Source organism: Macrotis lagotis, chromosome X (assembly GCF_037893015.1).
Source record: "Macrotis lagotis isolate mMagLag1 chromosome X, bilby.v1.9.chrom.fasta, whole genome shotgun sequence".
In the NCBI taxonomy this organism is placed as follows: domain Eukaryota; kingdom Metazoa; phylum Chordata; class Mammalia; order Peramelemorphia; family Peramelidae; genus Macrotis; species Macrotis lagotis.
This window is the reverse complement of record NC_133666.1, coordinates 567,649,510-567,676,324: the sequence shown is the minus strand read 5'-3', so window position 1 is coordinate 567,676,324 and position 26,815 is coordinate 567,649,510. Positions and strand designations below refer to the sequence as shown.

The window sequence follows — 26,815 nt, the reverse complement described above, 5'->3', positions numbered from 1 at the left end:
GCCACTTAACCCCATTTGCCTTGCAAAAACCTAAAAAAAAACACACAAAAAAAACAAAAACCAAGAATCACCTCAGAAGGCATCTCCTACAAGTAACCTTTCCTAAACCCCAATGGTATCAGTATGATTCCTATAACCCCTAAAATTATCCTGTATATAATATCCTGGATATAATTATCCTGTATACACATACACAAACACACACACACACAGACACATATATTACTCTACCACTTCTCCAGCAAAATATAATTAACTTATGGGTAGAGACCATTAAATTTGTTTTTTCCTTTGTATCCCTCACTAGCATAGTGTCTCTCATATGGGAAAGCCTTAATATATGCTTTTTTCAAATTCTATTCAGATGAAGAATACAGAAATTATACCACAATGAAGGGGTCTGAAAAGGGAAAAAAAACATGTAAATTCAGAAAAGGATTTTTAGTTTGATCATCCTCATTATTTAGTAGATTTTGTACCAAATAGCTTTTGTCATTTTCCAAAAACTAACTCTTCAAAAGATGAAGGTTTAACACTATTGAAGTTATTAAAGAAAACCCTAGGAATCTTTATATCTTCTTGGAAAGCAATTCCTACAGAGGAGGTCCAAAAAGGTTTTGTCCAACATTGTCAGAATAAGTGTTTGATGGTCTAGGGTTACCACTATGATGGGAACAATACTCATTTGGGTCACCACAAAAAAAAAAAAAGAACTACTGTAGATATTTTTATACTTGTGAGTCCTTTATGCTTTTCAATGATCTCTTTGGGAGACAGTCCTAGTAATGTTATTGCTGAAATTCTTAATTCTTAATGAGTAAAATTAAGAAAAAATGGGAGTTGGTAATATTTTGAACAAATGAATGGCTTTCAGATTAACCTTAACCCAGAGTATTTTAAAAACTTTTCCCCTGGAATTGGTTATTTATTCTTACAGGAAGGGAAAAAAACCCAACAACTTCATCCTACATCCTCCTCCTCCACCCTAGAGCCCTGCCAAAGAAATGGTACTTTGTTGCCTCTGATTTATTTTTGTGCATCTTCTAAAACGACTTAGGAGGATAAGGAGACAAGAAAAGATATTCTTTCTTTCTCAGAAAACCTTAGTGACACTGCAGAATGAAGGATGAATTTTTGCAAGATATTAAAAACATGATCCAAGGCCACAACACAGGAGATATAATTATCTAACTTCTGATGGAAATGAGTATTTGACTACTGGGGAACTTTTACCTTGAGCATTTGTAAGGGCAAAGAAGTAGGGGAATGAAAATTAATACTTTAAGTGTTAACTGCCTTCAAGATAAATATAATTGTCAGTGTCTCCAGGCTTTTAGTTCCCTCCTCTTTCCACACCTCCCCCTTCTCCTCCTGTTCACTTTTCTCTGCCTGCTCTCAGTGCTAGAAGGGTGGTTGACTACAGAGCAGGGCTCCATAGAACAGCACTGTCAAAAGCCAGGCTGGAGGCGGTAAAGCTTCCAGAACAACTGGAAGGCGGAGAGTAGGCAAGAGAAGCTTTGAGGGCGAAAGCTCGATATATAACAGGGGTCCGGCGCCACGCCTTTTTGGTCATCGAAGTCATTGCCCGCATATCCTCTCCTCCTGACAGGCGCTCAAAGGGGCGAATGAAGTCTCAGTAACAGATGAGAGCAGCTTCCTCCAAAGCTGCCACTACTCTGCCCAGCCCAGATGTGCAGCGGAGCAGCGGCTAAGGCGAGCGCCGGTAAGTCTCCACGAGATAACCCTTTCTATAGCTCAGGCCCCCAGAACCTGACCAGTCGAGCATTCCCCGCAAACAATTAGTCTTTACTTTTCCGAGGAGAGTTTCTCTCTACCTCTTACTAAATAAGGTACCTTCATCCTTTAAACTACCTGATCCTTTTGCCTCTACTATTTATAAGGAGAGCGAGTCTCTACCCAACTCCTAGGGAAACTCATCCAATAACTTTTAGGGTAATGTCAAAGTACCAAAAAGTAAAGCCCCCACCCCGCCCCCGTCTGAGGGGAATGCACGAGTTATTCACTGGAAATCCCAGGTTACTGGCGGGTTTTCAGGTGAAAAGGAGATTCCCCCCCACCAAACTGTCAGTATTTAGCAAGCAGGGGTCAAAAAATCAGGAGAGGAAAAGTGAACCAGAATTGAATTGAAAAGGTAACTAATTGCATTACCCTGCCTAATCGTGCCTACTACATAACACAGAACAAACCAGAAATCTGTTAGTTGGAAAAGGCTTCAAAGAAAGGCCCCTTCTCAGGCTTTTATTTAGGGCACTGAAAGGAAAGCGACGAGCAGCCCCACACTCCCACCTCTATCCCACCCCCACCCCTTACTTTTCCTGCATCTCTCCAGCTCCCCAACCCCACCCGAGCTGTCGAGCCAATTCACACGCGTTTGTCACTCCTCTTAAAGGCAGGTCCTCCCGGTTGCCTGGTAGGTTGGGAGGGATGAGTCGAGGAAGATGGGCGTGGGGATGGGACGGCCCTAGGCATCAAAAAATCTAACCTTGGCATGCAGCCCGTACTCTGATTGACCCGATTCTCCTTTTGGAGATTCCTCCTTTATACCCACTCTGACTCTTGCCCCACCTCTAGGCTGGCACTCCTAGATCCCCCTGGTTGGGTGCATTTGTCTTCTAAGTGGGAAAGCAAGTGGAGGGGGTGGAGAGGAAAGCCGAGAGAGCAGGAAGCTGCTTGTCTCCCCTCCTGGCTGTTCCTCAAGCACCCGCTGCCAGCTCACTCAGCGCCACCGCCACCCATCCCCCGCCTCCCACCGGGGCACGCTCTGCTCCTTAAACTCTGTCATGTCCACAGGAGCAGGTGGCAAGGATGGAGGCGCCTTCCCGCTGCAGGTCCCCAGTTTCCAGGGCGGCCAATGAGACGCCGCTGAGCAGCGGCTCCCTGATCTCCTTAGACTCCAGCGTCTTCTGCAGCGAGGGAGAAGGTGAGCCCCTGGCTCTGGGGGACAGCTTCACTGTCAACGTGGGCGGCAGTCGCTTCGTCCTGTCCCAGCAAGCGCTATCCTTATTCCCGCACACGCGACTGGGCAAACTGGCCGTGGTGGTGGCGTCCTGTCGCCACCCTGGCACCCTGGCCGCCGCCTCGAGCACTCTGGAGCTCTGCGACGACGCCAACCTGGTGGACAATGAATACTTCTTCGATAGGAGCTCTCAAGCTTTCCGCTACATCCTGCACTACTATCGCACTGGCCGGCTGCACGTAATGGAACAGCTGTGCGCGCTCTCCTTCCTCCAGGAGATCCAGTACTGGGGCATCGACGAGCTGAGCATCGACTCCTGCTGTAGGGACAGGTATCCCACAGAGATGGGGCAAGCGGCCCGCGTGGGCCTAAGGATGCCAAGAAGGGAGAGGCTAGTGGGTGGTTCACACGTGCTTAATAAAAGAACAGGATCCTTCGGGGAAGGAGGGTATCCGTCAGGGGTAAAACGAGAACTACAGCAGGTTTTGTTTGTCTTTTATTTCGGGAGGCAGCTTAGAGAAATAAATGGAGGAGTCAGAAAAGTAATTCCACCTGTGAGTCTCTGTGATCTTGCTCAAGTTATCTAACGTCTCTGGGCCTCAGTTTCCTACCCTGTAAAATGAAAGGGATGGGTTTGATGACTTCTAGGTTCCTTCCAACTCTCGATCTGGGATCATTCTAAGTTTTAAGTAACAGGTCATGTATAAGTGAAAGTTCTTCAACAGGTGCTCCTAATTTTCGATAACTGATTTTGTGAACTATAATATTTCCATTAGTTAAAAGAGTAAGAATTGAATTTGGAATTAAAAATAAAATGAAATTGGACAACAAAATTTTTAAAATGGGGAGGATTGAATATGAAAAACTTAGTGGTGGGGAACTGAACACCAAAAGTTACTTTCAGAACATCTGGAAGTCGATGGAAAGTCAGTTTCTGGACAATAACCAGTTATTACAATCCATATTTCAATATGGATTCCATTTTGGGGAATATTGTCTGTATCCATCCCCTATTCATTAATGCTGGTGCATCCATTTTAGTTCAGTCTCTCATCTCTTCTTACCTAGATTGTCCAAGTGTAATTGGCTAATATATAATGTTAAATAATAATAGATTTATAATGGTCTAAATGGAAAAAAAAAAGTCAGTACTGGAGTAGAAAGGAGGGGATAAACACAAAAAGTGTACCAAAGTAGAATCCACAGTGTTGGGTAGGAACTATATGAAATGAACAAGATGGGGGGAAATCAAATTTATGAACTTGGTCGAATGGGAAAATGGTATTGTTCCTATTGCATTTTAGTAACTCAGTCCTTTTCTTCTAACAAGGACATTTGTTTCTGAATACACATGATTGTGGATATATATATATATATATATATATATATATATACTCAAGAAAGATTGTTATAATAGTATAAATCATTCAATAGGATTTATTAAATATCTATCATGGGCCAGACATGGGGCTAAGTACTTGGGAGATATAGATGTAGGCATGTATGTGTATTTGTATTATGTATGCATGCATGTATGTTTGTATATACTTTGAAATTAAATAGTCCTTCACCTTAAAGAGCTCTAGTTTATCAAAGAGAAGACTTGTACACATGTAATAGATATACTATAGTTATACTATAAAATAACTGCAAGATCATTTCATGGGGACAGGAGGGGGTTGAAGGTACTAGCATCTGGAGAGATCAGGAAAAGCTTCAAGGAGATAGCACTTGAGCTGAACACTGAAGGAAAGTAGCAATTTTAAGAGGCAAGAAATAAAGAGGAAATGCCTTCTTCACATTGAAGATGACATCTAGCTGATCTTTTTAGTGTAAGTTCAATATTTCTTCTCCATTTCATAATTAAACTTCTTGTGATGGCCCCCAAGTCCACTAATGGCACCTTCATTTCCTTTCCTCTCACTTTCTTCTTAACTATGTAAGGTTCTGACCTCATCATTCAATTGAAACTGTTCTCTCCAATGATCTCTTAATTGCCAAATGTAATGGCCTTTTCTCACTCATCCTTCTTGATCTCTATAGTTTCTGATACTATCAACCATCCTCTTTTTAATACTTTTCTTTCTAGGCTTTTCTGGCATTATTCTCTCCAGGCTGTCCTGCCTAAGAGTATATTCCTTCCCAACACAGCCTTTGCAAGATCATCATCTAAGTTCAAAAAGCACTAGGGGTAGGCAACCCCCAAGCCTCCCTCCTGGGCCCTCTTACATTCTTTCTACACTATTTTGCTTGGTGATCTCATCAACTCCCATGAATTGAATGATCTCTATGCTGATAATTTTCAGATTTATTTATTTAAATCAAAACTTTCTGTTCACCTCTAACTTTACATCTACAACTGCCTATTGAGTGTCTACAGCTGGGTCTCACATAAATATCTTAAACCCACATGTACAAAAATGAACTCATCGTTTTCCCCAAACTCTTACTCTCTTAATTTAACTACTTTTGTTGAGTGCACCATCATACTTATTATCCAAGTTTACAACCTAGGTCTTATATTCTACTTCTGACCCATAATACCCCATATAGACATTTTCCCCCACATCCTCTTTACAAAATCTCTCATATATGATCCTCCCTCTTCTCTGACATCCTGTTACAGCCCTTATAGCCTCACCTGAACTATTCAGTAGTCTCTGGGTTTGACTTCCCCACCTCAAATTTCCTTTTGATCATATCAGACCATCCTCCAAAGATTCAACTATCAAGGCAATTTTGCTTAAAACACAGATCTGACCATGTGAAACCACCTGCTATTAATTTAACTAAAGTAGGTCTTTATTACTTCCAGGATCAAATATAAATTCTTCTCTTTGGTTTTTAAAGTCCTTTATACTCTGGCCTCTTTCTAATTTTCTATTATTTCCTCCATGAACTCACATGATATTCTCACTGATGCTCAGTCTTTGACAATCCATATACAAGGCTCTCCATCTCACGATTCCATCTGTGCATTTTCACTGGCTATCACCCATGTCTGGAATTCTCTCCCTCATTACCTCCACCTCCTGGTTTTCTTGGCTTCCTTTAAGTCTCAGCTAAAATCCCATATTCTAAAAGAAAACTTTCCTGTTCCTCTTTAATGTTAGTGCCTTCTCTCATAAATGATTTCCAATTTATCGTATATTCCTACATGTATAAATACAAAAATCCTATAGATATACATATATATATATATATATATGTTTCTACAACACATATAAACACATGTATAGATGTGTTTATCAACTAAAGTCTATCACATGGTAGTTTGCTTAGAAATTATTTGTTGCATTGACTAGATCAAAGATGCAACACATGTACTCCTAAATAGACCCAGATCAGAATAAAATATCATTAGCAACTATTTAACAAAATAAAAAGAATACAATAAAATGTAGATTAGATTACATTTTGTTTGTTTGTTTGTTTTTGCAAGGCTATGGGGTTAAGTGACTTGCCTGAGCTAGGTAATTTTAAGTGTCTGAGGCTGGATTTGAACTCAGGTCCTCCTGACTCCATGGCCAGTGCTCTATCCACTATGCCACCTCACTGCCCCAATTACATTACATTTTAAAACTAAATCAGTATGTAATCCTCAGGGATGTTTATGTATAAATCAGTATCCCCCCATTTCTAATTAAGTTTGACAGTATTGAATTAGGTGACTACTAAGGTCCCTTCCAACTTTCAAATGCATAGTACCTGAAATAAAATTAAATCTTGTATTCTTTGTACTGTCCTTATACTCCTTGACCTATCTCTGCAGCATTTGACACTGTTGACTATATCCTCTTTCTTGATAATCTTTTCCTTTGGCTTCCATATACATACATACACACATACATACATATATATACATATTTGTATATATATATATATATATATATATATATATATATTATAGTGTGCAAAAATATGTATACACATATTCTAATGATTCTCCTTTATGTCTGCTTCTTTTTTCTTTTGTTTCAGCCTTATTCTTCTCCCACTTTTTCATATTGATGTCCCATAAAGCTATGAATTTGAATTCATTCTTTCTATATATTCTCTCCCCTATTTCTATCATCAATTCCCATGATATCAGCAATCACTTCTATGTAAATAACCCCCATTTTTATAATTCTACCTTTATCCCTCTTCTCTGGAGCCCCATTTTTTAATTGCCAATTGAATTTATTTACCCAAAGCTACTAAATGTTAGATCTGGGAGTCAGGATTTCCAAGTGCAAGTGCAAATGACCTTTCTATTACTAAACTTCTTTAATGGACTGAAAAAAGTACCATTAGTAGTAAGGTCATTCATCTGATGTGTCATCATTTTTAACAAATGTTCTAACCATCATGTTATTCTTTTGGAAAGACCATTCATCTGTTATGTCATTATTTTAAATAAATGTTCTAATGATCATATCATTCTTTTGGAAAGGTACTTGAAAAGGAAGGAATTGAGTGAGACTTTAGACTTCAAGGATGATGCTGAAGACCAGGAGAGTCAGCAAGAGAGTGACCAGGACTTTTCTCAAGGGCTCTGCCCTACTACCCGACAGAAGCTCTGGGATATTCTGGAAAAACCGGGGTCTTCCACAGCTGCCAGGATCTTTGGAATCATCTCCATCATCTTTGTGGTTGTGTCCATTGCCAACATGGCCCTGATGTCATCTGAGCCAAGCTGGCTGGACATGCAGCTACTGGAAGCCCTGGAGTACCTGTGTATTACTTGGTTCACGGGGGAATTTGCCCTGCGCTTACTTTGTGTGAGGAATAGGTGTGGATTCTTGAGAAAGGTGGCAAACATCATTGACCTCCTGGCTATTCTCCCCTTCTATATCACTCTGTTGGTAGAGAGCCTGAGTGAAAGTGAAACCACACAAGAACTGGAAAACGTGGGGCGCATTGTGCAGGTTTTGAGGCTCCTCAGGGCTCTGCGCATGCTTAAACTGGGAAGACATTCAACAGGTATTCACACATCATTGATGTTTTTCTTGACTCTACCATTGGTTTTAAATCAGTCATAAAAATGAAAAAGAAAATGTATTATGTATTTGAACAAAGTATCTAGCATTGTAGTGGACATTTGTTTCCCTCTTTCCTAAGGCCCTGATGTAGTGATAAGTATAGTATTTAATTAACCATCAAGCATTTATTGAGCATTAATTTTGTGCAAGGCCCTCTGATAGAGTACAAACACAAAAATGAAACAATTTTGTCCCTCCACCCTCACAGGGCTCACATTCCACAGGGGAAAACAATGCATATATAATATCCACCTATCAAAAGTCATTTATTAGTCATGTGTTATATGCTAGATAATGTTAGATTCAAGATTAAATGAACACAAAGATGAAAATGAAGTACTTTCTTAATTCAAGGAGTTTTCACTCTATGAGAGGGAAACAACATGAAAATGTTAAATTATCTTCAAAATAGATAATAAATTGATTCTTGGGTAGAGAGGCATCATTAGATGGGAGAATAAGGGAAGGTCTGACATAGAAGGTAACATTAAAATCGAACTTTAAGTGGGCTGTAAGAAGCAGAGATAAATAATTCAAGTATTTAAAGTTAGTTCAATTTTCAAGACAATACATAGCAAAGTTGAGAATGCAATTATTCATCTCTCTCATTTGATGTTCATAACTTTCAGAAATCCCTTTACCATTTGTCATCAATTTATAAATAATAGGTTGTGGACATATAATTGATGTATAAGCAAGTATTTACTTTGGATCCAACCAGGAGGTAGTAAAATATTCGTCTGGGCACAGAGGGAAAAGAAACTTAAGATGACTCTTCCCTGAATGCCCCACCAGATTTGGTATAAAGAGGTATGGTCATTTCTTATTATACTTTCTGTAGAGGGAAAACAAATGTTCTGCTTAGAAGTAAAGCTATTCATTTAGTCCCTCTACAGGAATGAACAGTTACAAACCATCACCTAATCACAATTTTACCAGATGATTGCTCTTTCAGGGTTTCAAAGATACTTACTGAAACTTTTTCCTTTGAGGAAAGGGATAAATTAAGGAGAAGAAAGGGAAAATAAGAGGAAAAACCTAGAGTTTGGGAAGAAAGAGATTATTTCCTATAGTTATATTTATATTGATTAAAGTATATACTTTGATCTGTATCTCAAGGGACCTAGGAAGTTGGTGCAGAGGAACTGGCCTCTTTTTTTTAACCAAAGTGGATTGATTTGGACTTTTCCTCACAATTTAATTATTACTGGTTTCTTTCTAAAGTATTTTCCCAGTTTCACATAACATAGCTTTGATAAGGGGGTTCCCAACAACTTTTAAAATATCTAGTATTTGCTTTCTTATTCTATTTATAAACTCTTCATGGGTTTTGATTTTAAAACACAGTTAAGACATTTTTTTCTCAAAAAAATAAGAAGGGAGAAAAAAGGGAAATAACAGTAATTTCCACTATGTGGAAAGATTTCTAAATTCAAAAATATAAGAATAAAGATAGAAGATATTACATAAATATAAGACAGATCATCAGCTACATGGAGATAGACATCTTTGTACATTAATTGTTTAGGAGAGAAAAAGAACAAATCCCTTTTCCCACTGTCTCCTTCACCACACAGATATTAATTATCAAAATAAGCTAAAGTATTTAAGTTTAGCTATCTAAGGGTTTTTATTATTTCTTTGAAAATTTTTAAGAAACTTTCACCAAAAAAAGAAACATAAAAATGTAAAGTAGAAAAATTACTGTACTAAGAGGTAGGAAACCTGAAATTGAGCCCCTACTCTATCATAAACAGGATATAAGATCTTACAAAATTCACTTGACCTCTCTTGGTTGAAATTTGCTTTTCTATAAAATGTGAGGAGTTGAGCTGCATGATTTATAAAGTCCCATCTTGATCTGACATCCATGAAAAATGGCAATACAATACTGATATTGTGAAGAACAGTTCAAGAAAAACAATAGTATTTTCAATCTGATTCTATCTTCCCAAGCTGCCTAGGAGGTCTTCTAAAGTTGTTAAACCTCAAATATATAATTCATTGGTCTCTAACAATAAATAGCTTCTGAATAACTCATGTCCATCTGAGGTGGTTGAATATCAGAATCTAGAGTAATGAAAATATAAGTAACACTTGAATTAATTTCAAATATTATTTGGTGAGTCAAATAAGACACTTAAACTTAACTCTAGCCTTATGTTGTTATGTTTATATTAATTTAAAAAACTGGTCATGCTTTCAGAAGAGCCCTAATCCTCCATTCCATATATGGAAGGGTGGAGAAGTGGGGGATTCCATAATATTTTCCTCACTGTAAATGATTTATTTCAATTCTTAAATCTTCTATAGATTAGATCATCACTTCTTTTATTCTTCCAAGGTTCCTATGCAATCATCATGCAATCAAAACCAGATTCTTCCTTAAACAAATATAATAAATGGGAAAAGTCAACACAGCAATGAAGTGGAGAGCCAACTCTTTTTAAAAAATGGCTAACATTTATATAGTACTTCTGAAGGTTTGCTGAGCACTTTACATATATTTCTTTTGAGCCTCACAAAAATCCTGTGAGGAAGATATGGTTTTTAATTCTCATTTTACAGGTGAGCAAGTTAAGAATGAGAGAAGTTTTTTTAAGTGACTTGTCCAGAGTCACCTAGCTAGCAAGTGACTGAGATAGATTTTGAACTTAGATCTTCCTTATTTAAGGCCCAATATCTAAATGCTGTGTCACCCTAGCTGCCCATGCTTTCTTTACACCTCTTAGAAAAGAAGAAAGATTGATTATTGTGGAGGGTAGGGTGGAGCTAGAATGGCATCGGATCTAGAAAAACAAGTACTCTACCCAAAACCTCATGGAGATGTTTTTTGTTGAAAGTGAAGTTATAGATAAATGGTAAACCAATGTCATCTAAGATCCAAAAGACACAGTGTTGTAAAAGTAAAAATAAGGCAATCTGTCAGTAAACTATTTCCTGAGCATATTGCCTCCCATACCATTATGAGATGAGGAAATAATTAGATGATAGATATTCTAGATTCCAGGATATTATATCATTAGAAATACAGAGCATGTACATGTGAACAACTATTGTAAAGAGGAAAATGTACAGATATGCATAACAATCATAATAATATGCATTATGATTACTATTGAAACTGGAAATGTTTAGTCTTTAAAATAGAAGACTCATATATCCTCAAGTATTTGAAAAATTATAAAAAAGAAGGAAGAGACTTGATCTTTTCAGCTATACAAGGCTGCCTTGGGTATAAATTTACAAAAAGGTCAATTTGGGTTAGATGTCAGAAATCACTTACAATTAGAGCTAGTTAAAAATAGAATAAGATTACTTAGGAGGTGGTTGGTTCCACCTCATTGGAGTCTTTAAGGTAAGGTTAGATGGCCAATGTGGGCATATGTGTTTAATGAGTTGTTTGGTGCCTACATAAATAAGGCAGTTTTTGAGGAAGGAGTTACTGTTTATTGATACTGAATTCAATGAGGGAGTTCCCAGTAAAGAGCTGTCAGCCTTAGTCCCAGGCATGGTCAGCAACTCATGGACTAAAGGAGGATAAAGAGTTCCTTGATGTTAGGGCACAGAGTTGAGTCTTATGACCTTGGTATTCATGTCCTGAATCACTGACCCACCACAGTAGGCACATGGTTCAGAGGCCAACAGCACAAGTCAAGAAGAAAAAGGATGTCATTCAGTGCAGTAGGTCAAAGTTTCCATTGCCACATGCCAAAAGAAGATGTGACCCCAATCTCAAAAGTATGAATATTTGATTGCTGAGAGACTAAAGACATTCTAGAACTTTCCTATGAGTAGGGGTCAAGTCGATTCAGAAAAAAAAAAAACATGCTAGGGTATAGGTTCCTGTGGCTGGTTCCTGGGTTGGTCAGATTAGGCAATTCCTGAATGGACCTAATCTGATTCATTTTCTTGATCATAGCATAGATGAATAAAGGCATCTTCACCTTATAAATCACAAGGGATGCTTATTATAGTCTCTCTGAAGAGTGTTGTAGGAAGTAGAATGGATTCCTTCATGTATGGATTGAACTAAGCACTAACCTTCCAATTCTAAAAATTCCCGGTTTCTAACTAACTAAAATAACAACTAACAAAATGGAACATCTAAATTCTGAATGAATATCAATTGGAAGTTCCTTTCCATTCTATGGAATAGGTATAATGGAGAAGCATCAGCGTATAGCTCAAATGAAAAAATGTATCTAAAGTACTCTGCAAACCTTAAGGTGCTTTAAAATGTGATTGTTATTGTTAATTGTTATTTTTACATGAAATATTCAATTGGGAAAGAGAATTTTTTCAGACAGAAATAAAGAAACTTTTCTTAGGATTTCTCCCTTCAAATGTTATTGATCTGGATTCACTTCTAGGTTTTGATGGTATTGATTTTTTATTAGTTTGTTTGAACTCATGAGTTCTTCAGGGCAGAGAATTCCAAGAGTGGAAATTCCCATCCAAAATGTAGTTATAAGATTCATCCTCAACTTCCAGTTTCAGGGATTTTCCTAGGGCCCTTAAAGGTTAAGTAATTTACCATGGTTACTCATTTTTTCAACCCAGTCTTCCTTCTTCCAAATCCAATCTTCTGACCATGGTCTTCTATGACAGTGGCCTCTAACTGTTGAGGCTGACTGGTTCATTTTTGACAATTATCCCAAAGCTATCCTTTCTTCTTTTCTTATACCTAAATGAATTCATCTTTATGCCTCCTGGATTATAAAAGAAGCTCAAGGTGGGCTTTCAGTTCAGTTCAGTGATTTTTTAATCCATGTTTATTCTTTGTGACCCATTTAGAGTTTTCCTGACAAAGATGCTGGAGTGATTTGCCATTTTCTTCTTCAGTTCATTTTATAGATGAAGAAACTGAAGCAAATATGTTTTAGTAACTTGTCCAGGGTCGCATAGCTAGTAAGGTGTCTGAGGCCAAATTTGAACTCAGAAAATTAATTTTCTTCCTGACCCAGTGCTCCATCACTAAGCCTCTTAGACACCCCAAGCTAGGCATAAAGAAAAGCAACATGGTGGATGAATCAAAAATATATTGAAAAGGGAGAAAGGAGAAGCCACCTAGCTAGCATCCAAATAGTACATTTGTTCATGGTAATTAGAAGAATTAAATTGATCAAATGACTGACAGCTTTTCTCATATTTCAGGTTTGCGGTCATTAGGAATGACACTTACTCAGTGTTATGAAGAAGTCGGACTCCTGCTCCTATTTCTCTCCGTGGGTATTTCAATATTTTCAACCGTGGAATATTTTGCTGAGCAAAGCATGCCAGGCACAACATTCACAAGTGTTCCCTGTGCATGGTGGTGGGCAACAACATCAATGACTACCGTGGGTTATGGTGATATTAGGCCAGATACCACCACAGGCAAAATTGTGGCCTTTGTGTGTATACTATCAGGAATACTTGTTTTGGCCTTGCCTATTGCTATTATTAATGACCGCTTTTCTGCCTGCTATTTTACTCTGAAACTTAAGGAAGCAGCTATTCGACAGCGTGAAGCCTTGAAGAAGCTGACAAAGAATATAGCCACGGACTCCTACATCAGTGTAAACTTGAGGGATGTTTATGCCCGAAGTATTATGGAAATGCTCCGATTGAAAGGCAGAGAAAGAGCCAGTACTAGAAGCAGTGGGGGAGATGACTTCTGGTTTTAAATTCACATTCAATGCATTTTTTTAAAAGCTTGTGTGTAACTGGCAAGGTAAATGAAGCATTGATGTATGTATGTATCTGCTAATGTTAAGATGAATATCTTGTAGCATTTAATGCATCATTTTTTTCAATTTGTTTCCTTAGTATATCAGAATGTTTTATATCACCCAAAGGCAAACAGACATATTCAAAGTGACACTAAAACTATTTTTCATTTTTGGATCTCAAAACAAACAAATCAGTTAATATGTCAAAGTGAAACCATTCCAATGACAAATATATGGCAGGTTTCTAATGTTCAGTAACACAACTATGACATGGAGAGAATTACGTAAGTGATTATGCCTTCACTCTCAATTTTATAATGGAAAATTAATTAAGAAAAAAATTTAGGATACAAAATGATAGGTAAAAAAGTTTGCTTCCAAATATCTTTTTTTTCCTATTCAACTGCATTACCCTAGGAAAGAAACCACTTGGTTAATTAGTAAGAAATTGTTGCTAATGTGATCACTCTCAATGGACTAAATCTGCAAAAGAGCCAATTAGCTTTGAACTATGAAAAAAGTTGGTTTTCTATTTGTAAAAGGATCCTCCATTCTCATAAAATGCCCTGATTAAATAACTAGAATGAGTAACAAATGAGACAGGCAAGTGAATCTGGATGATTACTGTAATTCATCATCCTTTATTTGGGGGTTGAAGGTGGGGGAGTCAGATAATCACAAAGGGTAGGAATGATGAAAGCAGACTACTGATAATACAGTATGAAGGTTCAGTGGACTGCTTTCCCACCTTAAGGAATGTAATACTTTTATCCTAGATAACTGATATAGTTAACTCTGTGGGTTCACTTGGGGGTAATATAATTTCTAAGGCAGTTTCCTTCATGGTATCCAAGGTAGATTTTATACCCTAGGGATGCCTGGTTGAGATGAATGTCTGATTTTTTTTCTTTGATTCAGTGAATATTTGAGGATTACATCATAAACAAATTGTGAATTTAAAATTTTAATTATTAAACAATCTTATTTCAGGCAAGGAAAAGAATATATTTGATTAACATCAATTGACTCAGTAGTCATTTATTTATTTATTTGCATACTGTACATTTCTCTCAATGTCCCAGTAAGTTTTGAAGCTAACTAAAAAGCAAGAAAAGTCAATAATCCATCTTGAGAATTAACAGCACTTGGTCTGTCTTATTATAGCATTAATGTTCAACACTATCAAGTTAATGGACAGGAAAAAATCAATAAAATGAAATTCATGGTCATAGTGATAGGGATGGACCTATCATTTCATCAATATAGAGGACTCCCAGATGAGGAGGCTCTCTGTACCACCGCAATCATCACTTTCTCTGCAATTTATTATAGTCTTAGCTGCCTGGAGCACTAAGAGATTTAGTTATTTGATCTGAGTCACAAAGGCAGTATGTTTAGAGACAGAACATAAACTTGGACCAGCTCTCTAAACCACAATACCATCCTGAGGTAAATGAGCTCTATGGAGGTTTTTTGCGGTAAGTGCCATTGCTATTTACTAATCCTTACTTCAAGGAATAAACTCTAACCCAGAAAGAATATGTACTTGCTTCTTAAAAATAATATTAATTTCTAGAAATCTAGTAACAGAATAAATTATTATTTTTCCTAAGAAAATAAATTAACAAATTAACAAATTTTAAGTAATAATTGATTTAATCTAGCAAGGAGAATTTGTAGTGAGAATGGCACATTCTTCAGATTTATGCTGGTTTTCTGGCCTATTTTTCTATATCCGAAACCTTTATATTCAAGATTTGTGTTTGTGTAACACAAACAAAAATTAATATTTATTATAACAGAAAGCGAGCCAAGGTCATATTTAGAGCATAAACTTAACAATGAGAAAGTATAGATATTGTATTTTGAAGGTTTAACAAGGTAGTCTACATCTCTAAGCAGATGATTTTCAAATTTATTTATACAGCCCTAATCAATTAAAGAAAAGAAAAATAAAATGATTTCTTCTGACTTCAGGTCTTGCATCTCCAACTGATTCTTTGTAACTTGAAGATGAACTTCAATACTTGAATTATCTTCCCTCTGAATTGCTTCATCCTTCCAAATTCTTCCCTTTTCTCCTCTGAAAATTCCACTACACTGATGCTGGCCTGCATCACTTCACACTCGGACTATTAAAATAGCCTTATAACTACTCACTGTCTCTTCCCTATTCCAGCCCTTCCTCCACTCCGCTGTCAAATTGATCTTTCTAAAGTGTCGGTCTTTCTAAAGTGGCTCCCTATTGCTTGCAGGATCAAATATAAAATTTTCTCTATGACTTTTAAAGTCCTTCATAACTTGGTCCCTTTTTATCTTTCAAGTTTTCTTATATCTCACTTCTGTCCATGCTTTTAGGGAAACAGTGATTTTTGGCTTCCTTGCTCTTCCGCATACAAAACATTATCTCCTGACTCCATGCATTGCTGCTAGCTGATCTCTACACCTGAAATTGTTTATCCCTTTATCTTTTCCTCCTGGCTTCTCAGATTTCCTTCAAATTTTAACTAAAATCTTACCTTCTATAGGAAGTCTTTTCTGAGTCCCTTAATACTAATACATTTCCCCTTGATTATCTCCAATTTACCTTGTACATATATATATATCTTGGTGACACATATTACTTTGTATGTCATCTCTCCCATTGGAATTTGTTCTCATGGGGAGCAGAGACTTTCTTGGAATCCATTGCTCTTGCTAGAGTTGCTAGAGCATAATAGTGTTTAAAATTTTTTGGACAACTCTGGTAATGAATAAACTATTTAATTTCAATTCATTTAGATAGGTATTTATTAATGTTCTGATGTGCAAAGCACTAGTGATATGAAGGCAGGAACAAAAGTATCTGCCCTCAGAGGTAATATATTATATATATTCTTATCTGTGTTCATGATGCCTCCCAACAGTAAAATATAAGTTCCTTGAGAGCAGAAACTATATTGTATTATCTCCTACATATAGAGTTACATTCACACATACAAACTACATATATGTATGTGTTATATATGTGTATGAGTACATATATGTATGTCTGTATACATAGATACAGGTATATACCCTTGATTTTTTTTAAATATGAGGAAGACCTTAATGTAGGAGCTGATATATAAGTTGGAAAAAATAAGATACATTTTAAAAATATTTTTTAAAAGAAAGCTGTTAATTCTGGGAGGTTGGATGAGGGAGGAATATGTATAAACCAATCTAGCAAAATAGGCTGGAGTCAGCTTGTATGTGGTTTTTATTCCATGAGGATATATATTTTATCCTAGAGACAACAGGGGACCACTGAAGTATCTTTTGTACTCTAATATAATACAAAACCGGCAAACCTTTTTCAAATTAATCTTCTGAATTACACTTCAATAAAATTTTTACTGTGCAAAATGTATCCATTAATATAGTTCTGAAATGCTAATTCAGATAAGCCTTAGCATCTCTTCTTCAACTCTGAATTAGATCCCTGAAAATATTGGTTAAATATTCTTCTGGGCAGGGCAGAGTATTCAGTGTACCATCTTAGGTATTTCTCTGCCTGCTTCTTCCCTCAAAAATGTTCATTGTTGTTTTTAACCAAATATATACTTAGAGAAAGAATACCAAACAGAGACAAAATTAAACATGAACATTAATTCAGGGTCTGGGATATCTTATTATTCATATATAGAATGTTATATTTTAGAGGTATTGTAGTATATCCCAAACAGTGGTGTGGTAGAAAGAGTGCTGTGCCTGGAGTCGGGAAGACTCATTTTTCAAGTCAAAATCCAGCCTGTCACTTACTTGTTGTGTGTCCCTAAGAAAGTCACTTGAACTTGTTTGCCTCAGATCCTCATCTGTAAAATGAACTAGAGAAGGAAATAACAAACCAGTCTAATATCTTTGCCAAAGAAACTCCAAATGAGATCATGAAGGGCTGAAAAGAAAGAAAGAGAGGAACAATAACAATAAGATGTGATGATTGAAAATTTCTGAGAGAGTTTCTGGGTAATTATCATCAATTTTATTGATAACATTTAGAAATCACTCAACAAAATAGGCTCATTGTTCCCTCAGTAAACTGAAAGAGTTGTTGAAACTTACATATTTATAAAGTCTTTTGTAAAGGGGGTATTCTTCAGTGTGGAAATCAGTTCTGATTCTGATTCTGAGAGAATGAATATTATAATGAGAGATGGGTTTGTTCCAATGAAGGCACTGAGGTACATAAAACTGAGCACTCAAATCTTGGTCAAGGAGATTTATCAATATCTATATCACTGTCATAAAGAATAATCCATATGTTCCCAGACCTTAATAAACACAATAAGCAGTAAACTACCCACTGGTTTATATTTTAGAAGTTCTTTATTGCCTTTCCTAAGTCTTTGAGCAAGATTTCCTCATACAGGTTGATTTCTGGATAAGGTAACAAAAAAGAGGAAAAACCTCAGTGTTAGTTCAATAATTCGTTATTAAATACAAAAGAGAAATAATCATTCAAACAACAATCCATTATGTTTACTGCCACACCTTTGAAGGACATTTCCTTAAATTGAATGTATATAGAAAATACCATGCCAGGTGAGTTCATTCTTTTGAGCTAGTAGCAGTCTCAACTTGCTACCCTCCAATTAGTTTGTGATTCCTATAGTCTTTATATAATGGAAAAATCCCTCTGCCCCATGACTCAATTGGTCATTATGTCCTGAAATTTCCATTTTTAAAAAGAGTTCAATCATGCTAACTCTTATTTTTCCTCTTTCCCCTGCTCCTTCTCCTGAATCCTTTCTACCATATATCAATCATCAGCTTTCTAACTAAAAACTTCCTTGCAGCCATGCTCTTCAAGGCCTCCAGTTTTCCCAACTTTTCTAGTCCTTTTTATATGTCTGTCCCCTTACAGCTCTAAGCTCACCAAGCAGAGGGATTTTTTTTTCTATTTGTATTCCCAGTGTTCATAGTCCTTGGCACAAAGTTAATGCGTAATAAGTACTTAATGGCTTTAAAAAGAAGTCAAAGGCATCATTGCCTAGATGCATGAAAGTTGACTAGCCCTACATGAAGATGAACACTTAGAGATATGATTTTCTTCCACTGCCAAAGCAAAAGGAATTATTTGCAAGACTATTCTGCATTTGTACAAATACTCTACTGAACAGAGTGGAAGCAGGACATTATATTGCTTACTCTTTTGCCAAAAATATATGTTGTTTTCTGACAAGGTTCACATTAGCAGTATTTATGCTAATCTGTAAAATTGCTAACCTCATTGCCTGACCATTTTATCTTATATTTTGAGCATTAAAATGTGTTAAAATATTCTGTTCCTCCCCATGTAAACAAATTATTCCCTAGGAGGGGAAGGAAATTATAATTTGTCTGGGTCATGTCTAGGGCATGACTTTAAGCCAGTAACCACAGCCCAGTTTAGGTCCCAGGTTCATAACTATTCCCAAATGCCTGAAGGGGTTAAAAGTCCTCTCTAGCTTGTCTATGTATTACCTTCAGGAAATAGTTCTGATGGCTAGGGAAAAAGCTATCTCATCATTAATGTGTATTCATGCAAATTCAAACAAGCTGTCTGGGAGTGATTTGAAAGGACTTTCTTGTGTTGCTTCCCAAGATCTGCTGAAATATCTTTATCTTACAGGATGTGGATTCTAGCATTAATTTTTTGAACTTCTGATAAACAATCATAGAATATTCAGGTCACATTTCAAACTTGGCTAAGACTGTGACCTATCCTAGATGTTTGCAATGGAAAGTATCATCTGGGAAACAATTGCTTAATCATAGTTACTCATCCCTAGAGTTACAAGTATTTATGAGGAGCCTAATATGTGAGCTGTTCTATACTGAACATTTAGGGAATATTTAAAACATATATATATGGCATTATCCCAGGGACAGCTAGGCAGTGCAATGGATAGAGTACCAGCCCTGGAGTCAGGAGGACCTGAGTTCAAATCCAACCCCAGACACTTAATTACTTAGCTGTGTGACCTTGGACAAATCACATAACCCCATTGCCCTGCAGAAAATAACACACACAAAAAGACATTATCCCTGATCTTGAGAAGTTTTAAATCATCTAAAATCAAGGGAAAATAATTTAAAAATAATAAGAAAACAGACATGGTGAGTAAAGACCTGTTTTCAAAGTCCAGATTCAAGTTATAAGGTTCATTTGGACCATATGACCCTGAGAAAGCTTCTCTATTTCCCAGTGCCCCTAGGTAGCACTCTGTAAGTCTATAAATTACAGAACAGTTACAGAGATAAATAAACACAAAGAAAGAGACAGAGACAAAGGAAGAAAGAACACAACAGAGTGCTAAAAAAAATAAATATGTATGATTGCATGTTAGTAGTCACAAACTAGACAGATGGTACAGTGGACAGAGTGTTAACCCTGAAGTCAGGAAGATTGTTCATAAATTCAAATATAATCTCAGACACTTACTAGCTATGTGATACTGGGCAAATCATTCAACCTTGTTTGCCTCAGTTTCCTCTCTTGTGAAATGAGTTCACAAAGGAAATAGCAAACAACTTCAGTATCTTTGCCAAGAAAATCCCAAATAGAATCACAGAGTCAGATATGGAGTTCATCTAGGAGTTGCATCTAGGAGTTCAAAAAAAAAGAAAGGCTAAGCATGTACAGAAGCACTATAGGATCCAAGAGTTGAAAGATACTGTAGAGGGCTGCTACTCTAACCTCTACTTGAATGAGAAGTAACTGGAGCCCTAAGGTGCCCTATTCCATTCAGAGGTAGTTCTATCAGTAGACAAAGGCTAAATGGAAAAAGTAGATTTTACCTGGGCCTTATAATACAGTTAGATATTAGATACTTGATCAAGGAGCATTCTGGTAGGACAGAGTGACTTAGCAAACAAGTGAAAGGGAGAGATGTACAACCTTGGTTTGAGAGATGGACAATAAAAATGGTTAGGTAACCTTGGACCAGCTAATTTAGGATTATCCAATACAATTTTTATTTTTACTCCACAAAATTTTATTAAGAGCCTCACTTTATGCCAGGTGCTAAGGTCAAGCATAAAACCAAAACATTTCATAACCTCAAAGAGTTTTTATTCTTTATGGAGAGATAATATTTATAACCCTATACAACATTCCTTAGAAGGAAATAGCATGATACAGTGAAAAGTGTGTGGAATTTGGAGTCAAAGGATTTGGGATGGAATATCATCTATGTCCTTACCTTTGTGCCTTGAGGAAGTCATTTAATATCTCTTAATATCTTCAGTTCTTTGACTGTGAAATGATGGGAATGGATAGAAAAGATAATTTCTAGGTCTTTTCCAGCTCTAAATCTTTAATCCTTCAACCAGCAAATTGGATATACTGTGGGTTCTTCTGGAAGAGAATAACATGATAAAAATAGTATCTAATGAAGAACAGGTGAAACTAGTTAATTTCCATCCCTTTCATTTTTAAGCTGGAAGCACAGCTGTTCAATACAGATGTAGGAGCAGTAGTGTATATTAGTGTGTATATATATATATATATATATATATATATATATATATATATATATATACATCTTTCATTAATAAAATGTGTTACAAATTTCTAATAATAGACAAAATGATTTTTAAAGTTTATGTTAATCCCTTTCTTGTTCCATAACTCACTACAAAAACTTCTTTTAAAAAAGCAAATCTTAGAGATATAATAATCATTCTTCTAAAATGGTATTAGGTCTTGGAGGAAAGGATTATCAGAGTTGCAGTAGGGCTTTTTCTTACCTATAGAAATATAGAATAATTTATATATATATATACTTTCAAAACTATTCTGTCTCATAATATCAAATGGTCTATACTTATATAAGCAACAATCCAATTAATTCATAGACAATCTTCAAAGGCAGTGAAAAAAAATGGGAAAAGATACCTGGAAAATTAAGACTAAAAAAAAAGTCTAGAAGAAAAGTGTGGGGGAGGAGATGTTCTTGATTGATTCCAACAATAGCCTACATCCACAGATTCATCTTACATGTATCCCAACACTTTTTATCAGCTTTCTAATAAGACAATCAAATCTGGCTTGATGAGCCACTTCAGTTTCTCTGCACTAGGCTAGTTTTCTAGAAACCCTGTCTTTATATATGTCTCCACACTGCAATGTTTTATCTTACTGTGGTCTATAATTATTATTGTCAACTAATACCAAATGCAGCATGTGCAAAGAGAGACAGTTAGAGTTGCTATGGGAACCATACTCAGTGCTAAACTCATTTAAACAGACCATGCTTTAAAGCATAAAATAACAGCACCTTGACCACAAGTTATGACAAGAAAAAGAAAGAAAGGGAGAAAGAAAAGGAGAAGGAAAAGGAAGAGGAAAAGGAGGAGAAACAAGAGAAGGAGGAGGAGAAGAAGAAAGAGAAGAAGGAGGAGGAGGAGACAAAATAACACTCCTCAGAGTGGAAAAGTAAAATTAAAAATTTATTTTTGTCATTGCTGCAGCCATAGTTTCTTTGTTTCCATGGGCTAATTCTTCAATCTGTGAATTCTAGCCAAGAATAATTTCAAAACAAAAAAGCCCTTATATGTACACCAATAGATTCTTCCATGTTCAAGACAGAATATTTAATTTTGAAAGAATGAGTGGGCAAAATATTTAACATTTTCTGAGCGAATAAGTGGAAGTAGACCTAAGATGAATATATGAATCTATAATTATTCTGTTCCTGGGTTTGAGAAAAATATTACATAGTTACCCACACAAATTACCAAAAAAAAAAAATCCAGACCTCCAGAAACAAGTTTAATCCAATACAGAATCTTCAGAGTGAACAGAAAGAGATAATGTGATTTCAAAGGATTTGCTAAAGCATCATTACTTTCATCAAATCTTTGTTCAATTAAGAATGTGAAAAGGATGTATTTATAAGCCAATTAGAAAAAATTCACCTTGTTCTCTCATTGCTGACATATTCCTTATCTATGTTCAAAATTGTTTCTTAGACAAGGAAAGGCTTCCTCACTTCATACTTTTTCAAAGTATAATAATAAACATTTATTTTTCTGAAAGAATTAACTAGACAAGGGACCTAGGTAAAAAGTTCTGATAAAAACTCAAAAAACATGACAAAAATAATTAGCATGTACCCATCATTTTACATAGTACTCCCTTCACATCAATCATGTAGGGGAGGTATTATAATAACAATGACCTTAGTAAACAGATTAGGAAATTGAAATTCCAAGGGATTACTTGACTCATTCAGAATCCCTAAACTAGTAAATACTGAAATTGAGAGCCTAATCCAGATGTTCTCACTGTAGACCAAGCATTCTTTCCCATATAACATGCTACTCTTCCACATAAATGAAATTTAAAGTATAGAGATTTAGAACTGAAAGGGATTTTAGATACCATTGGGTTTCTATTTTTTACAAGCATTTTATTTTACAGATGAGGAAACAGACCTTAAATGAGTTTAAATGAATCGTCCAGATACTAAATGTCAAAGGTAGAAGTTGAGCCCAGGTCTTGATGATTTCAAGTCAAACATCTACTTACTCTAAAATGCTGTCTAACTAGAGGTTCTGGGATATTATGATTATATTAGTAAAGTTTTATCTGTTATAAAGTCCATTAAATAGGAGAGAAAGTGATCTAAAAGTCATTGCATAGCTAAAAGTTTGAAAGTGGGTTATTGCAACAGAAGTGATTTATTAACATCTCCAGAGCCCATATGAGAAAGGAAGAAGAGGAGGTTGTAGACTAAATGAAACCTAGATGACAAAGCCTATATAAGATTAAATTCTACCCTTTCCAAAAAGGAAGAAAGAACAGTCTTTCAGATGCCACCTTACCAGTGTTACAAGTAGATAATTTTAGATAGTCCATACTGTCTAAACAAAGGTTAGCAGAGATAATGCATTAGATCTCAAAGCACACAGTATGGAAAATTTGTATTGTTATTCAATCATCTTTGTGAACCCCATTCGGATTTTCTTGGCAAAGATACTGGAGTGATGTGTCATTTACTTCTTCAGCTTATTTGACAGATGAAGGAACTGTTGCAAACAGGGTTAAGTGACTTGCCCAGTACTTTAGTCACTGTGCCACCTAGCTGCCAAGCATACCAAATGCCACACATGATTTACTGAATGGCACTGATTCCTCTCCCTAGTTTCCTTCCAAGGAATGATATATACACATTATCTCTTTATATATAATTCAATATCTTTGAAATTATGGAAAGTATTTGTTTTGTTTTTTATTCTTAGCACCTGGCAAAAGTGAGGCTCTTAATACATTTTTGTGGATTAACTGGATTTGATGATACTAAATTAATTGATCCTGGGTAACCTTCCCTCTCTTTTATTCAAACCAAAGTTGTACATCTCTCCCTTTCACACAGCTAGACCAGCTGAGACCAAGTTGGAAGGTGGGAAATGAGACTTTCTAACTCCAGAAGAAGATTCTATTCACAGCACCATTGGGGATATAATAGAAATCAAATTATACCTCTAAAATATAACATTTGATATGTGAATAATAAAATTGTTCCCCTTTATTACAAACCTAATCCCCTAATGTACTCAGAACCAAAGGTGCTTTCTCAAATAAATGCGAAGAAATTTAATATAGAAATAATTTAACCTGAGTGCTCTTTCAAGAAACTGAATAGTATTACAGATTTCATATGAGGCATCATTCTACTTAACGTGGAGTAGGCCATCAGTAAATGTTTCTGAATGGATGGATATATGGATAGATAAATTCATGGATGGACAGATGGATGTATAAAAATTCAAATGTAATAACTTTCCTTGATGGTAGAAACAAGTTCTGGTTACATAGTTGAAGTCACACTATTGAAGGAGTTCTCTCAAGTGTGAAAATGTGCTCTTCTATCAGGGCTATATAAGGACACTGATGACTGAATGATAACAGACTTTATCTTTTCCTCCCCATGTCCTCTTTTTTTCCATTTTCAGTTCTTTAGAGTTGCTCTGCTCTATCAGACCTTACCTTCACTAGGTGAGGGACAGAGACTGAGCTGAAAGGAAACTGAGTTGAGTGTGGGAGTAAAGTACCTCAACCTTAAAAACAATTTATCTGACATAAAACTTAACTAGCAAGAGTAGATGATAAAACTGAAGCTATTAACACAGAAAAATACTTCTTATTATCATTAGTCACTAGTTTCATTGTCACTCAAAGTTAGATGGTTTTACATATAAATTACTGAAATTTTTTTAAAGTTCAAAACTAGGGCAACTTATCATTTATTCATGGATATCATATTTCCATAAGAGATCTCACTTGAGGGATCTTTATTCAATTACATCATAAAATGAATCTAATGTGAAAATAAACATTGGAAAATTGGAAAATGCCCAGATGAGTGCAAACAGGATGGAGAGGGCACTAATGTCATGTCACATAAGAATTGATTGAATGAACCAGAAACATTTATCCTGGGGAAAATACTTGAGGGAATTACTGGCATGAAGAGACAGTCAATGAAAATGTCTGCAGTCAGAAGATACAGTGTTTAGTATGACAAACAATACAGAGCTCAGTACCAATGGATGGAAGAGTATATTACGGGAATAAAATGTAAAAAGACTGAGAAAGTAGGAAAGGCCCAGATTATAAAGGATATTGAATGACAAATATAGAATCTTATATTTGATCTTGAAGATAAGATACTGGAGAGACAGTAGAGTTTATTGAATGAGCTATCTAAAAGCAAAACAGGCTCTCTCCAAAAGTAATGAAGTTCCCCTTTTGAAGGTATTAAAGCAGAGACTAGATCACCCCCTTCTCAGATATTTTATAGTGGGAATTATTTTCAAGTTTGAATTAAAGTAAGTAATTGCTTAAGGCCTTTCTTACTTTCAAATTCTTTGATTCCACCCAATAATACCATCATTGATTCACAATTGTCAAATTTTGTGAAGTCATTCTTATTAGGAAAGTTAGGCAGAAAGAGATTTTAAAGATTATTGGTTCATCTCCTCATTTTAAAGTACAGATAAACTGTAACCAAAGGAAATTAAATAACTTGCCCAACTCACATAGGTAGCTTAGTAGAAAAAATGGAATTTGAACCCAGGTACTGACTCTGTGTGTGTTGTGTGTGTGTGTGTGTGTGTGTGTGTGTGTGTGTGTGTGTCTGTCTGTCTGTCTGTCTGTCTGTATGTCTATCTTTGTGTATATGTAAGCTCAAGACTTAGAACCTAATGGTCAGTTTAAAATATGTGCAATAATATTTAGATGAGGAAAAGGAATCTACATATCTAGGACAGTAATGTGAAAATAGTCAAATGTTATGCAGATGGTGATTCTTATAAATCTACTCTGAAATTCCTGTGAGTATTTGATCTAACCACTTCAAGAATTGTCTCCAAATGAATTTTACTATGGAAATTATAGTGAACTGATGAAGATTCTTGAGGGAAAAAAGCAAAAGAAATGCTCAAACATGTTTTAGGAAGATTGGTTTATAAATTCAACATAGATTAGAGGAAATAGAATAGATAGAGGAAAATAGAATAAGTTTTGTTTTGAAAATGATGAGTTTCAGGGGCAGCTAGGTGGTGCAGTGGATAGAGCACCAGCCCTGGAGTCAGGAGTACCTGAGTTCAAATCTGGCCTCAGAGACTTAATAATTACCTAGCTGTGTGGTCTTGGGCAAACCACTTAACCCCATTGCCTTGCAAAAATAAATAAACAAACAAATAAATAAACACACAAATAAATAAAAATAAAATAAAATAAAAATGATGAGTTTCATATGCCTATAGGACATTCAGTTGGAGATATTCAAAAGGCAATTATTAATGTATTAGAACTGTAGAAACAATAAGGTTTGATTATAGGGATTAGAGATGATAACTGAGACTATGATAGATAAAATCACTGATAAAGAAAAGAAAACAGTTGGAGAGGTATGATGACACAACCTTGAGTAATACTCTTCCTTATAAACCAGGATAGATGATGATTCAGCAAAAAAAGAGTCATCAGATAAGTTGGAGGAAAACAGAAGAGAGCAGTGTCCTGATAATTCAAGGTAAACTGGGAATTCAGGCAGAAGGAGAAATATATATTTATATATATATATATA

The 26,815-nt window shown here is 35.9% G+C and overlaps 1 protein-coding gene across 1 annotated transcript; it reads left to right on the top strand.

Moving 5' to 3' along the window:
• The first annotated feature begins 1,329 nt into the window (after positions 1-1,329).
• On the top strand, positions 1,330-15,304 carry KCNV1 (potassium voltage-gated channel modifier subfamily V member 1). The gene is made up of 4 exons (XM_074207753.1): positions 1,330-1,723; positions 2,812-3,308; positions 7,413-7,942; positions 13,159-15,304. Exons 2-4 carry the CDS (start codon positions 2,827-2,829, stop codon positions 13,668-13,670), a joined length of 1,524 nt encoding a protein of 507 aa, XP_074063854.1. The 5' UTR covers positions 1,330-1,723; positions 2,812-2,826; the 3' UTR covers positions 13,671-15,304.
• Positions 15,305-26,815: the final 11,511 nt, after the last annotated feature.

Coding starts and splice junctions, on each gene's coding strand:
- KCNV1 (XM_074207753.1), top strand. CDS start 2,827: ATGGAGGCGCCTTCCCGCTGCAGGTCCCCAGTTTCCAGGGCGGCCAAT. Junction 3,309..7,412: donor GACTCCTGCTGTAGGGACAG/GTATCCCACAGA, acceptor TCTTTTGGAAAG/GTACTTGAAAAGGAAGGAAT. Junction 7,943..13,158: donor ACTGGGAAGACATTCAACAG/GTATTCACACAT, acceptor CTCATATTTCAG/GTTTGCGGTCATTAGGAATG.